Source organism: Stegodyphus dumicola, chromosome 4, assembly GCF_044657685.1.
Source record: "Stegodyphus dumicola isolate Sdum_Otavi_A_Nest chromosome 4, ASM4465768v1".
In the NCBI taxonomy this organism is placed as follows: Eukaryota; Metazoa; Arthropoda; class Arachnida; order Araneae; family Eresidae; genus Stegodyphus; species Stegodyphus dumicola.
In genome coordinates, this window is record NC_140771.1 from 218,848,994 (window position 1) to 218,862,844 (window position 13,851).

The following is a 13,851-nucleotide window of genomic DNA, read 5'->3' on the forward strand; positions in this document are numbered from 1 at the left end:
TATTTATATTTTATTTTTAGGTTATAAGAATTCTTAATTTTGATACTTTATTTAAGGGGTCTTTTTTCCTTTTTCAGAGAAACAAAGGAGATTTAAAATTTTTCAGACAAATTTGAAAAAGATTAAATTTTTGAATGATCATGAGCGAGGAACTGCAAGATATGGAATTACAAAGTTTGCAGATTGGACAGGTAAATTTGAAATGATAACCATTAAAAAGAAGAAATTTTTAGAAACTAAAGCATTGAAAGTACTTTTTGGCTGAAATGTAAGAAAAACGTACAATATTTATCTGTGGATTATTTGCATTTTGTTTAAATGTTATTTCAGTATTAATATCAAACTGTGAATTTGTAGCTGCATAGATTTTTGTATTAATTTTTACAGAATTTTATTTCCTTTCAATATATAAAATATATCATAAATTGAAAGGATATATTTAAATGAATTAATAAACTAAATTTTAACATTAGTTATCTGTTTGTACATATCTGTTTTACTTTTTTTCCCGCTCCTTCAACATTTCTCTCTTTTTCATAATATCATTATACATGCTCCTTTTTATATTTGAACATTTGCTCTATATTTTCAACTCATTTGAAACTGTAGTACTTTCAAAGGTATGTATGTGATAAATATTAATCAATAAATTGAAATCTTTGTTTCGTAGACTTATTCCTAATATACTTTGATAACAGTAATATGTAATTATTCTGAAGTTATGCTAATTATGAAATGGAGCATTGACTGTTTATAATGTAAAATGTAGGATATATAATAAAGAAAGATTGTATATCCTCCCTCCCCTAGAATTTGGCTTAACACATTGGTCACCAGTGACAGAAGTCTGGTTTCTTTCAGCATTGCTGTTGACTGGCAAAGTGGACTGATATCTGGGGTACCATTCAGCAATGCTGGTCCATACTCTGTTTATTTCACTATATAAAATGAGTGATGTGGCCCTCCTGCATATTGTTGTTTTTTGGCCAGAGAACATTATTTAAAAGAAACTATTTAAAAGAAACATAATATTTGCTCATTTGTGGAAGAATGCATGTAAAAAATAACTCATTAGGTACAAACATGATTTCACTGATAAGAAAATAGAAAATATCAAGATTATAATTTAACAAACATAATTGTGGAACAAACAGATAAAAAGTAAATCAATAATAATGTGTTTTATTAAAATATGCTTAAAAATAATGTGGCTGAGAAGGATGTTGAGGACAATATGTTGTCACATTTTTGTTTTTATTTTTGGCATACTTTCTCTCATGACTCATAACATTATCTTTATAACAACCATGACATCATTTTCTTGTCATCCTGTTATTCTATTACCTTTGTGACTGGCACTGGTGACTGCAAATCAGAAATCTTTAAACTTTGTTAAAAAATGCACCAAAATAATAAAATACTAGATAGGTTTATTTATCTTCTCAGAATAAGCCTGAAAATCAATAGTAGTTTTTCAACCAATTTGTATAAAATTCTCTCAGAATACGCCTGAAAATCAATAGTAGTTTTTCAACCAATTTGTATAAAATTCTGTGGTGATCAGTGTCTTAAAGAATAGGAACTTTCTGGTTATCTCACCCCCTCCAATATATCGTGAACTCATTGCTGACTTTGGAAAGCATCCACAGACTTGTTGCGGACTTTCCAGAGAAATGGGTTTCTTTCCACAACAGGATATCCCTTGGAAAAATTCAAAGATTTTTGCCAAGCTAATGCTTCAAAAGAAAGAGCCATTTTCTAAATAAATGGTGCTCTAAAAATCATACAAAAAAGCAATCAATAAATAAAATTTAAAAAGCAAAAAAACATTGTTAATAAAACGTTTACCTTTTTCAAGAAATCATTCTTTAATTTTTTTTTTTTTGTAATGTTGTTCTTCCAATGTACGTTGTGATCTGGTTTTGCTGAATTTAATAAAAAAATAAAAAAAAAGGGAGGGTATTGCACACTGGGAAAAAGAGATGTTTGTTATGTGCATTCCTGGATTGTCATATAAATACTTTTTTGCGACATCATGTCTTGCCACACAAATGTTTTGGTGATATGCTGCATTGCCTCATGAATACTTTTTCTTGATTTTTTTGTGTTATTGTGAATAATCAAAAGTACCCCTAAAAATAATACATACACAGTCATAAAATTTTATGTTTACATTAAATAATAGTAATATTCATAATAAAACCTGAACAACTTCTATACTATACTGTGTGAGTTTTTATGGATAGTCATGTTTGGTCATATTGATTGTACCTTGTTTATAAATTGCTGTGCTTTTTATATTTTATGAAAGTCTTACTTTTTTATCTGGCAAATTTTCTGTCTGTTTCTTTTACAGGTAATATGAAAGCATACAGTGGTTTTTTTTTTTTTTTTTTTTAAGGAACAGATAGATATTGGAATACTTTGCATTATTATATCCTTTCATTACCTGATTTTGCAATCTAAAATCTTACAATATCTCAAAATAAAAGTTTTCAGTTAAAATGTATGACAACTTCTTCATTAAGTTCTATCTACAGTTTCAAATCTATGAGCTTATCATTTATTAATTTTTTTATCTGTGGCATTCCAACACCTTCCACAAATCTTCACCCATTAAATCTGTTCCAGAGATATTTCTAATCTTCAAATATATTTTTAATAACTGTTTTATTTTCTATGTTAACTCCAGTACTGTGTAAAATTCAGTAGAAATGTGCTTTGAAGCATCAGTGATGGTAATATCATCATTAGATGTTATAAAAAAATCTGAAATTTCTTTCAGAGTAACATAATTCCATTTTCTTATTCTGTAGTTTTTAATTGTTTCCCTAATAGAATTTAGCAAATAGTTAAAAAAAATCCGAGAAAGATTATCTGTGAAAATCCGTATGTAGATGATTGTAAATGTAAATAAGTTTAATTTTAAAAAAGCTAAAAATTTTCATTTCATTCTTTTTATCCATAAGGAGTAAGTTTAAAGGATGTCTTGAAATACATGCGTCTGTTATGATAATTTCATGCAGCAAGCCAATAATAGTAGTAGATTTTCTTCATTTTAGATACCTGTGTTGATATTATTCATTCACAGTTAATCAAGTTACATATATTCTTTACAAGTTCCTCCAAGAGATAGAAGGTAGAACTGACAAACATGAAAATATTTGTTTCACAAATTAAATATTTAAATTTCATTTTTGTTTTAAAATTATAAAATTTTGTTAGCATCAATTTTACATTTTAAAATATTACTTAGTCTTCTGTTGTTAAAGTGAAAAAAAAAAGTAGAAAAGTTTTAAAAATAAATATTTTTTTTATCTTTAAATTATATTTTTCCATAATTTGTTTTAATAAGCTTTTTCTTTTAATATCCAAATAATAATTTTGAAAAATACCAAGTACAAGATTAGTCTAGCCTTTTAGTTTAAAAAATAGTTATGTTTCGGTGGTAGGGAAGTTACTTAATTGAGTCTAAATGTTATCTTAAATATGTTCCAGTTAGGATATATTATGATTTTTTTTTTCCAGCAGATCCTTTTAATATATTTAACAGTTGATTTAGTGTTAGATTTTATGAATATATTCATGATTATTATATTTTTATAAAGTTTTTATGAAAATTTTCAATTTTTCTTTTAGATACTGAGTTTAAAAAGCATGCATTAGGTTTTCGACCAGATCTTCTGAAACCTGAAAATGTTGGCAAAACTGCTGAAATTCCTCAAATTTCAATTCCGGATTCATTTGATTGGCGAGATAAAAATGTTGTCAGTGAAGTGAAAGATCAAGGTCAGTGTGGATCATGCTGGGCATTTTCTACTACAGGAAATATTGAAGGACAGTGGGCAATAAAGGAAAAGGCATTGATTTCACTTTCAGAACAAGGTAGTAAAATTTCCTATAATTTGTGTTCTGTATTTATATTTCAAAATTATTTAATAAATTGCTTAAATTTTATTTAAAAATTATTTAATAATTGCTTATTTAATAAATTATTCTAGTAAGAAATCGATTTAACTTGATCCTTTGATAGAATTTTACTTTCTTGCAAGCTCCATTGAAAATTGCTGGAATATTTTTTCTCTCTGATTTGGATGATATTTTCAAAAAAATTAGGTGATGGAAACATTCTATTAAAGTATATCCAGCTTTGAAATGCAAGCGCCTTCACATAATTAAAATTTGTAATATTTATTTTATGTACTCTATTTTAAAACCTATTTTCAAATATTATCAAAATTAAAGTGAATGAAAATATAGAGCACTGTTTTCAATTTTAGGTAATGAACCTATTTTCAAAATTTGTATGAATTAAGAGAAATATTTTTAGTGAAAATTAATAAAAAGCGTAGAATTTGCCGTATAAGTTGACCAGTTTTTCAAAAATAATATTTCTATGAATTTTGATAGAATAGAAGTAAAATACTCCAGTAACACACCAGAATTTTTGGAAAATTTTAATTCTAATGTTTAAAATAGTGTTGGTGTAGTCTTTGTTTTTTATTCTTATATATGAAAGGCAAGGCAAATAAAATTGATTATTTATTTTTCCCTTGAGGTCCAAAATTTTAAAGAGTGTTTTGGGCATTTTTGTGAACATGGATATGAGCCAGTTTCCCTTAGAAAGGCCTTTCTTAATGGCATTCCTTCTCTTAGGGAAATAGCCCTCGAGTGTTTTGCCGTAATCAAATAAACCAAACTTACAAATCCCTTTTAAAGAGAAAATGAATAGAAAACCACACCAAGTTCAGTAGAAAATACAGTATTTTCTTTTCATTATCTCTGATGATTTTTGACTGAAATGCTTAGACACGTGTATGTCTACATTATGTATTTCTTTAAAATTCTTTGGAAATTATTGACAATGAAGGCAGTAATTCAGTTCAGGATTTATCTTATTATTATTTTTTATTATTATTTAAAGACTGTGAAATGAGATTTCTCTGTTCATTATTACACTGTATGTGTGAGAATATTTCTTCTTTGAGTTGTGAATTGCTAAATTTTTTTCTCTAATGTTAATATGTTTAAATAAAGTCTAATTAAAATGATGCATCATTTCTCAGAGCTAGTTGACTGTGATAAAATAGATGAAGGATGTAATGGTGGGTTGCCGAGTAATGCATATAAAGAAATTATGAGACTTGGTGAGTTATTTGTTTTTATATTACACTTCATCATTCATCAAATATCACATATTGTGCTATTTGTTATTAATGTGTATCATTAATATATCAGATATCAACTCAAAATTGAGTAACAGCTTCCTGCCTCATTTTTATTAAAAACATTTAATCTTAGTTATTTTTCTATTTTATTTTATTGTTTTTATCTTTTAATGTACTTTTGTAAAAGAGTGAAAGATTTTATGGTACTTCCTTATTGTCGTGGTCCTCAAGACTGAATAAGCTAATCAACCGAGATATCTCACCATGTGTTCCTATATCTTGCATTAGGTTACATCTTGGTTGGTTAGCGATTAAATTTTGAGGGCTGCTGTAATAAGAGAAGCACCGATTTTAATTTACAAAATTAGTTATGAGTTTTAAATTTGCTATTTATTTTTCATTGTTATTTGATTAATCTAACATAATATTTTTATGAAGAGCATTTAAATATTTATTAATAAAAAATTATCATTGGTCACATGTAGTTTATTTATTAAAAATACTGAAAATATGCTGTATTTATTTGTTTTTCCTGTGATACTAATTAAATTAAAAGTTTTGTTTTTGAATAAATTTTAGAAATTTATTTATTTATTTATTTATTTATTTATTTTAAGTTTGAAGATTTTTTATGGGGAAATGGTCATATACAACTTTTCTCTGAAGAGAGATATTTAAATATGAAATATTTTCTTAATAATTTGCAGCAGATGCATAAAAATCATTGGCCTGGTTGCCTGTAGCTTTCTGTATGTTATCTGAGAGCAGATTAATTTCATATGAAAAATTCACCATATATACATTTTTCATAAGATAGTCCTGAAGTAATTTTATCATAATAAGTAATTTAACGTATAGTACTTTAACAATCAAAGTTTATATATGAAGGAACAGTGTTGTTTTTTGTGTGTCACTTTTTTAAGCAATGCTCATAAATACTAAGGCTTTTATGAATCCTGATATTTACAAAAGAATATAATAAAGTAGCTATGCTATTGAATGATATTAAGATCATGAATTAGCCATAAATTTGTTATTATGTTGAAGAGAAAAATCTCTTTTTGATTTTTAAAAACAAAAGTAAAGTTTTAAAAATAAAAGCAAGTAAGGTAGTACTTTTAAAAGTAAAGTAAAATGCTAGTCCTGTCCTATTCTAGTAAAATGCTTTGTTTGTAGTACAATAATTTATGTAGAAGTATTTTTATATTTAAAAAAATTTTGAAATTAAATAATTTTTTCCTTTTTGTATATTAAAAATACTTATATAACATATGTTTTAATTCAAGAATAGTTATAATGTAAATCATTCATTACATTATCTAAACTGCTAATTTTGATGTATATTTAGGAGGTCTGGAAAGAGAAAAAGATTATCCATATGAAGGAGAAAATGATAAATGTGAATTCGTGAAATCAAAAGCAAAAGTGTACATAAATGGATCTGTTACGATATCACAAAATGAAACAGGTGAGTTCAAGTTAATTATTTCATTTAAATTCATTAAAACTTACATATATTATTAATTAACTTCTTTTATTTGTGCAAAGTTATTTTCTGATTACATAAGACATGAGTTCTATTCTAGGTAAATGATTTAAAGCTTTTAATCCACACTGTTTTTTTAATAATTTAATAATAGACATAAATCTTTCTAAATAGTGAAATACAAATTTTGAAGCAAGTTGATAGCAGTCCACTTTCAATTTAAATTTTAAAAATTGCTCTTATTTCATATTTTTGTTCGCAAACAAAAAGTTATAAAATAAAATATCACTGCAGGCAAAAATTCTGCATTTAATAGGCTGATTACTGAATTAAAAAATGTAATAATGTTCATATTAACTCAGATAACATGATAAAAAATATTTTATTACAATGTTTATATTGTATTTCTTTTAATTTTTTTATGTAATTGCTGTGCTATAAGAGTTTATTTTTGAAATTTTTAAGCTCAACCTCTATTCTTTGATTAAAAAAAAGTCTTAATGCGAGTTTCTGTGTCCTTAAAGTATATCTATATATAATACATTTTTTTAATGGAACAAAAAAAGTAATATCAAAGTTTAATGTGAAATTAATGAAAAATTGGGGTCAAAGGATCTTACCTGAATTGCAATAACATTAAGTTTTAAAATTTTAAAATGTATTAATTTTTAAAGAGGCCAATTATCACCATTTTTTTTTGTCAATTTTTAAATATTTTTTAGTTAAATGGCAAGATTTTAGGCAACTCAAAATTGTTTTTAGCTAAGAAATATGGCCGCAAACCTACTGTTAGGAAAGTAGAAAATACAGCAAGATTATTAGATGTAGTAATACCAAGTTAAGTAGCTAGATGCAACCACTTAACCATCATATTTTGTGGAATAATACATTTTCAAAAGATACAAAAACAATGATGAAAGGTAATCTACACTGCATGTTCACATTTGTACAAACATAAAATGTTATACCTGTTATTCCAAAATGGAATATTATATAATTTTAAAATTATGAATTATAAAATTAAGAAATAATCAGTATCACTGATTTTATGACCTTCTTGAGATAAAATGTTTTTAACTCATTATGATATCTATAAGATTAAAATTTTTTTTTTTTAAATTTTTGGTGTGATCACTTCCCCTCTTTATCTGACTTTCATAAATTTATCAAAGCATATTAACTATTATTGTACGCATTAGCCTTCTTATTCAAAATACAATAAACCCTGCTATGACTACTTCTGAAAGTGACCAGACCTATGAACATATAAGTAAACACTAGTATGAAATTTCATATCTCTAAAATAACCACTACCATTGCCTGTGTGTGTTCATCTTAGAGAGGATTATAACTTTTCTTCATACTTAGTTCTATTGGTACTTTCCATTTTGCTGGAGCAAATCTCGCCAAGCAGACTTTATTGGCAATAACATTCAATATACATAAAAAAAAAAAAAAAAAAAAAAAAAAGTTAGTTAACAAATGTTAGTTGTAAGAATTTTTTATTTTGAAGGCATAAACATTTTAATATCGTTTAAAATTTTGTAAAAAGCCAATACATAAAGACAATAAATTTGTAAAAAGGTGTTAATTTAAGAATTTACTATGCTTTAATGGTTCAACATCCTGATTCATCGGTTCATATCACTTGACCCCAAGTGATCTCATCTCACGTTAAACTATGCTACAAAAATCTAATTCTCTCAGTAATTAGCTACATTAATTTCAAGTTAAATCTTAATTTGGAATATAAGTTTAAATGCAAGAATTATTTCAATTCGTACGAAAAGCTTACTCAGAAATTATGTAAAACCGCAGTGCTTTACTTCGCTAGTGCATTCTCATTATAATTGATGAATTTAACCCTTGACTTTTCTGTATTTTCGCCTTCAGATGAGTGGTGTGATTGCATCCTAATTGACTTAATTACCGCGAATGGCCTTAGGACATTGGGAAAAATTCTGTGTAATTGTATGCCAGTATTGAAAGAAACAATCAATCTGATAAGAAATGTCTGCAACTTATTTTGAAAGTGAGGTGTAAAAGGTTACCAGCAAGGATATTCTGTTTGGCATCAATTGTACCATTACTGGCGACTTTATCACCTGCGCCAGCAAAACGGAAAAGTACTGTCCTATTCAGTAGAAACCATGGCACATCACTGCTATGAATAAAATTATCTGAAACTGTTGGAAGAGGATTTTATACTTGAATCACCATGTCATCTAATTATTGAGTCATTGAGGATGACTTTATACCAGGGATTCCTAGTGGGGTTAATATTGATTCCCTGGGGATTACTCAAGTTTTAAAGAGGGCCAATTATGATCAAGGGTTTGATAGCATGTGCAGTTGATCAACATAATCAAGATCCAACTGAGTTAAAAAATTAGTAATAAAATTAATAATCAATTTTTTATTGATATAAATCTGCATCATAAAGTAAAAAAAAATCATGTAAAATGAATATAATATAATTTTAAAATATTATATAAATCACAAAAATATATAGTTTTTTTATAATAATATAATTGTTTACATCAACAATATGTTCTAAATGCATAAATTTTTTATGCGTATGTGCATATAATGCATCTATGCTTATAAAAATATAAATGCAAGGAAACAAGAAAATACACCAAATAAACAGGAAAAATGCAAAACTTCCTGAAAAGATATATATAGGTCACTTGTAAAATATAAAAGATTTTAATGTGAACTTTCAAGAATTTGAATATTTCAATGTGCCAGAACAGCTCTTAGAACAGCTGAACTGCTATATATCTGATCTTGGTATGCAAGGAGAGCTGATTGTATTGATAGAGGATGTTCAAGCACAAGTCTTATTCAAAACTGTGGGTGCACTACGTTTTGAATTTAAAAGCCATCCAAGAGAAATATTCCAAAATAAAAGTTGTTACCAAACCAACATTATTGATTTTCTCTCTGCTTACCTAGTGGAAGCAGGCTATAGTCAAATCAATAATTTACTATAAAAAACATTAAAGAAGCTGGATATTTTTGAAGAACTGTTTTAAGAATTAAGGAATTTTATATGAAGTATTAAAAAAATTGCATCAATTCGTCAAGTGCAGCCATCACATTATTAAAATGGAATTTTTGTACAATTAGAATTTGTACTTGTGTTTCTGAAAACTTGTTTATGTTTGTAAATTAAAAAAAAAATAATACTGCAGAAAGTAGTAAAACATAAATCTAATAAACCTTCCTTTTTTTTTCAAAATGTTTGTTCTGATTCTTAGTCTAATTATCCCGCTTTATGTGCAACTATTTGTATTATTATTATGTTGTGTGCTGTATGTATAAAGAAAAGGTTAAGGAGATCAGGGAAGAAAAACCATTCTTTTAAAATGTGTTATTACAAACCAGAGTTGAGAATCCCTGCTTTATTTTTTAAGAAACCTGAGCGTTTAGCCAAAATTTCTTGAAATATTTACTGAAGGAAGAACTGAGCTAGATTTATAAAAATTATCTGTAAATGTTATCGAATGATTCCCCCCACATAGATATTAATTGTCATGATTACTTCATGTGGGTTTATATTAAAGACAGGATTTACATGAATGCCTGAAACTTATTTGAGGAAACAGCACTGGAATTGCTTGCATAATTGAAGCAACAAATTTAAAAAATACTCATATTATTAGCAAGCTTAACACGCTGTGTGTGGCGCCGGTCCCTGGGGACCGGCAGTGAACTTTCCGTGTGACCGCCGTCTGTCCCCGGGGACCGGCACTGGAATTTTCGTTTGGACAGTATTAAAGTTAAAAAATAAATATAGTTTTAATGAAATGTGATCAAATTTAGTTTTAATGAAATGTATTGAAACATTCTAAACAAAAATACGGCTTAGCTCACTGCCGGCTGAACGGCAAAGACAGCAAATTCGGCACCGTGCTCAACGTGTTAAAAATTTAACTCTGGTCTGCTGAAACAGCTGAAGGCAAATGTTTTAAAAACATTGTTTTTTAAATTTAATTTATTTAACTAATTAAAATTATATGATTTAAATTACCTTTTTTAGCACTAAGAAATTGCACTTTTACTTTCTTTCATGTTACTTAGGCCACTTGTGGAATATTTACTCATATAATAAGTAAACAAAACTTTTTATCTCTGTTTATATTAAGTTCATCCTGTAATATTATTGGAGTTCATAAATTTTGCCATCTTCAATTGACTTTGCATATTTTTAAACACCATGGAACAGGAAATGCAGTGTGTCAATTAAAAAAATTTTTATTTTACACTGCTTTCAAAAGGACATGAAAATATTATTCTGCTAGACCGACTGGGGTTGCTTGGTCTTCTAAATAGGATAATTATAATTAACCTTTCTTTAAAACTTATTGTTCTTTTTAAGGGGCCTTTATAGATTTATAATAACGATCAAAATTTATTATAGTGAGAAATATCAAAAGAAAAATTCATTTTTATACTTCAATATTATTATTTTTTAATTCAATAGAAATCCAATGAATGGTTTTTGCATTAAATTTGTCATGGTTGTGAAAATGTAATGCTGATTATTATGCATTAACAATTACTTGAAAATTCCTCTTAGGTTTGTTTTTCTGTCATAGGAATAAAAATTTATACTTCCTCTCACTCATTTGGTCATTTTTGCACTCATTCACTCACTTGTTCACTTGCACACATATATACACATAATGACAATTTGGATGTGAATAATGTAGAATGTAATATAGCTATTCCATAACAATATACTTGTAGTTAGTTATATTCAGATCAACAAATGGGTAAATTGGTGCTGTCTGTACATCTGTTCTTAAACAACTACTTTTGACTTTTTCCCATTTTTATAATAAATTTGAATAAGAAAGGTGATAAGGTACATATTAGCAGTACAACCAAGAGCATGGATGCTAGTGAAGTTCTATTTTACTGGTTAATTAAGGTTTTTATTTGGAAAATTTAACACAGTTATTGGCTAACATTAGAAATGATGCATATAATAATAATTAAGATATTTCAGCAAGATATTAAAAATTTTATGACAGGCAGTCTGTAAGCTAAGCTAGCAGTGAAATGTTCACAGTACAAAACATTGCTTTTCCCTAAGCTGGTTTTCTCTGAGGTTTCTCCTTTCTTGTTAATTTATTATTATACCTTGTTCCATATTACTTATCATGCAATCATTGCAGAGAATGCCTTGAGAGGGTAGCCATCCATTAACTTCTCCCTTTAACTTCTTAACTGCTAGGTGAAAGTATATTGACAACTTTCACCTTTTAAAGTTTCTAATTTTAAAGTTGTCACCTATAAAATTAGGCAAAATTTAAACTTTTGATGATATTGGTTTTAACAAAAACTGTATAAATTCCCAGCAGAATTGCTATTAAAATGCAAAATCATTTCAAATCTATTATGGATCTATGCATATCCATAATTCTAAATGTATTATGGATCTATGCATATCCATAATTCTAAATGTATTATGGATCAATTCAATCAACCACAAAATAAATTCTTTAAAATACTGAATAAAAATATGTATCCACTTGCTTTCAAAAGAGATTTTAGTAAAGAATTGTTGGTTATTCACCATGTAATGGCCATGTGAAAGATTATTACTAATTGTATTTCTTTTGTAAAGTAACCTTTCTGGTAAAGTATCCATTTTTTATTGACATATTATAAATTTCATTACTTATAATCCATTCCATTTTAAAAGAATATAGTACTCGTCTCATATTAAACTAACTGGTTAATAAGCTCAGTTGCTTGTTACATTAAAATTTCCTGGAACCAAAGCAAATACATACTAATCAATACAAAAACTGCCATTTATTAAATTAATCTCTTCATTTTATAAAACTGAAACTGGCAAAAGACTGAGCATACAGATCTATAATAAATTGTTTGTAGCTGATAAAAACCTGTTTGTAGTTCATTTTTATCTTTCAGTAATGTAGTGCTTCAATAAAATGGGTTAAGCAGAAATTTCATCCAGTGTAGTTAGAACCAAGACCCTCTGATGCTGTTAGGTACCCTTTTCTGTACTTACTGTGCTAGTCCCTTTCAAACTCTGTTTCTAAATCTGTTTGTCTGGACTTAAGCTGAGAGCAGCAGAACATCTTTATCTTATGATTAACAGAAGCAATCCTCTAGAGGCATTGGAAGCAAATTCTTTGATCATAAATGAGTGAGTATTTCCCAGGATTAAGGTGCTTATGTGAGCTCTGATTCCCTTTCTTGAATACCAGCTGATAAAGGATGGAAGTGCATACATAACACAAAAAATTGCAGGATGTTCTCAGTACCCACCATAAAATGCTTCCTTGGAACGCAGTGCGAGATTTCACGTGCTATATGAGCATTGGCTCCATCTTGCTGAAACCAGTGTGCAGGATTATTCATCACAGGCAGTCTTAGAAAGTCCCTGATTTTGTTCTAGTGCTGCTCCCTTGTTACTGTTATGACATCACCTTCAAAGAAACAGACTGATGATCTGTTCTGAGGTTACACCACACTGTACACTTTTTTATTGAATGCAAATTATGTTGACACATGACCTTGGGGTTTTCCTGTGCCCATATTTAAAAGTTTTGCATTCACAGTCCCATTTAAGTGGAAATGAGCTTCATCACTCATTATCAGATTCTGAAGAAAGTCTTGTTGTTCTGTCCCCATGTCTTGGAAGCAAACAGTGTACCTGAGATTGGCTTGTGTATCTGTAGTACTCTCTGTACTTTGTGCACAAAAAAATTTCATCTCTCTTGTTAAAATTCATTGTGACTTTTGATTCATCTCAAGCTGAGATGTACGTTTTTGGGTTGATATCTTGGAGTTATCATTAATACTGCCCCTCACTCCTTGAATATTTTTAGGAGTTTGAATTAAGTGTCGTCTACCCTTTCCTGGGCAATTGCAGACTGAATAATGTTGCCGAAAGCATGTTACCGTATGGAGAATTATAGTTTAATGAGGAAAGTTGCATACGTTGAAGTGCTTATGGTATGCTTTTTGACTAAGAATAATAGATCTTTATTTTTTTTTTTTAAATAAAGTTCTATCAGTTACATGCACTGTTAAGACTCAATCTCTCTATGTTGTGCCTTCCAAATGTACTTCACAGTTCTGACAAAGAAAAAATTAAATAAACAAATTACAACAACTCCTTTCCCCGAAAAAAAGAGGCATTGTAACCCATGT

The 13,851-nt window shown here is 28.0% G+C and overlaps 1 protein-coding gene across 2 annotated transcripts in view; it reads left to right on the plus strand.

The window, feature by feature from the left end:
* The window catches only part of LOC118181643 (cathepsin L-like), a 28,858-nt gene that overhangs the window by 5,179 nt on the left and 9,828 nt on the right, over positions 1-13,851 (plus strand). For both annotated transcript variants that reach the window (XR_015040885.1, XM_035350808.2), the window contains exons 5-8: positions 78-191; positions 3,640-3,885; positions 5,067-5,147; positions 6,517-6,636. Coding sequence is in view for 1 of the 2 variants with exons in the window: in XM_035350808.2 (XP_035206699.1) it covers positions 78-191; positions 3,640-3,885; positions 5,067-5,147; positions 6,517-6,636 (561 nt within the window). In the remaining variant the exon portion in view is untranslated. The remainder of the gene's footprint in view (positions 1-77; positions 192-3,639; positions 3,886-5,066; positions 5,148-6,516; positions 6,637-13,851) is intronic.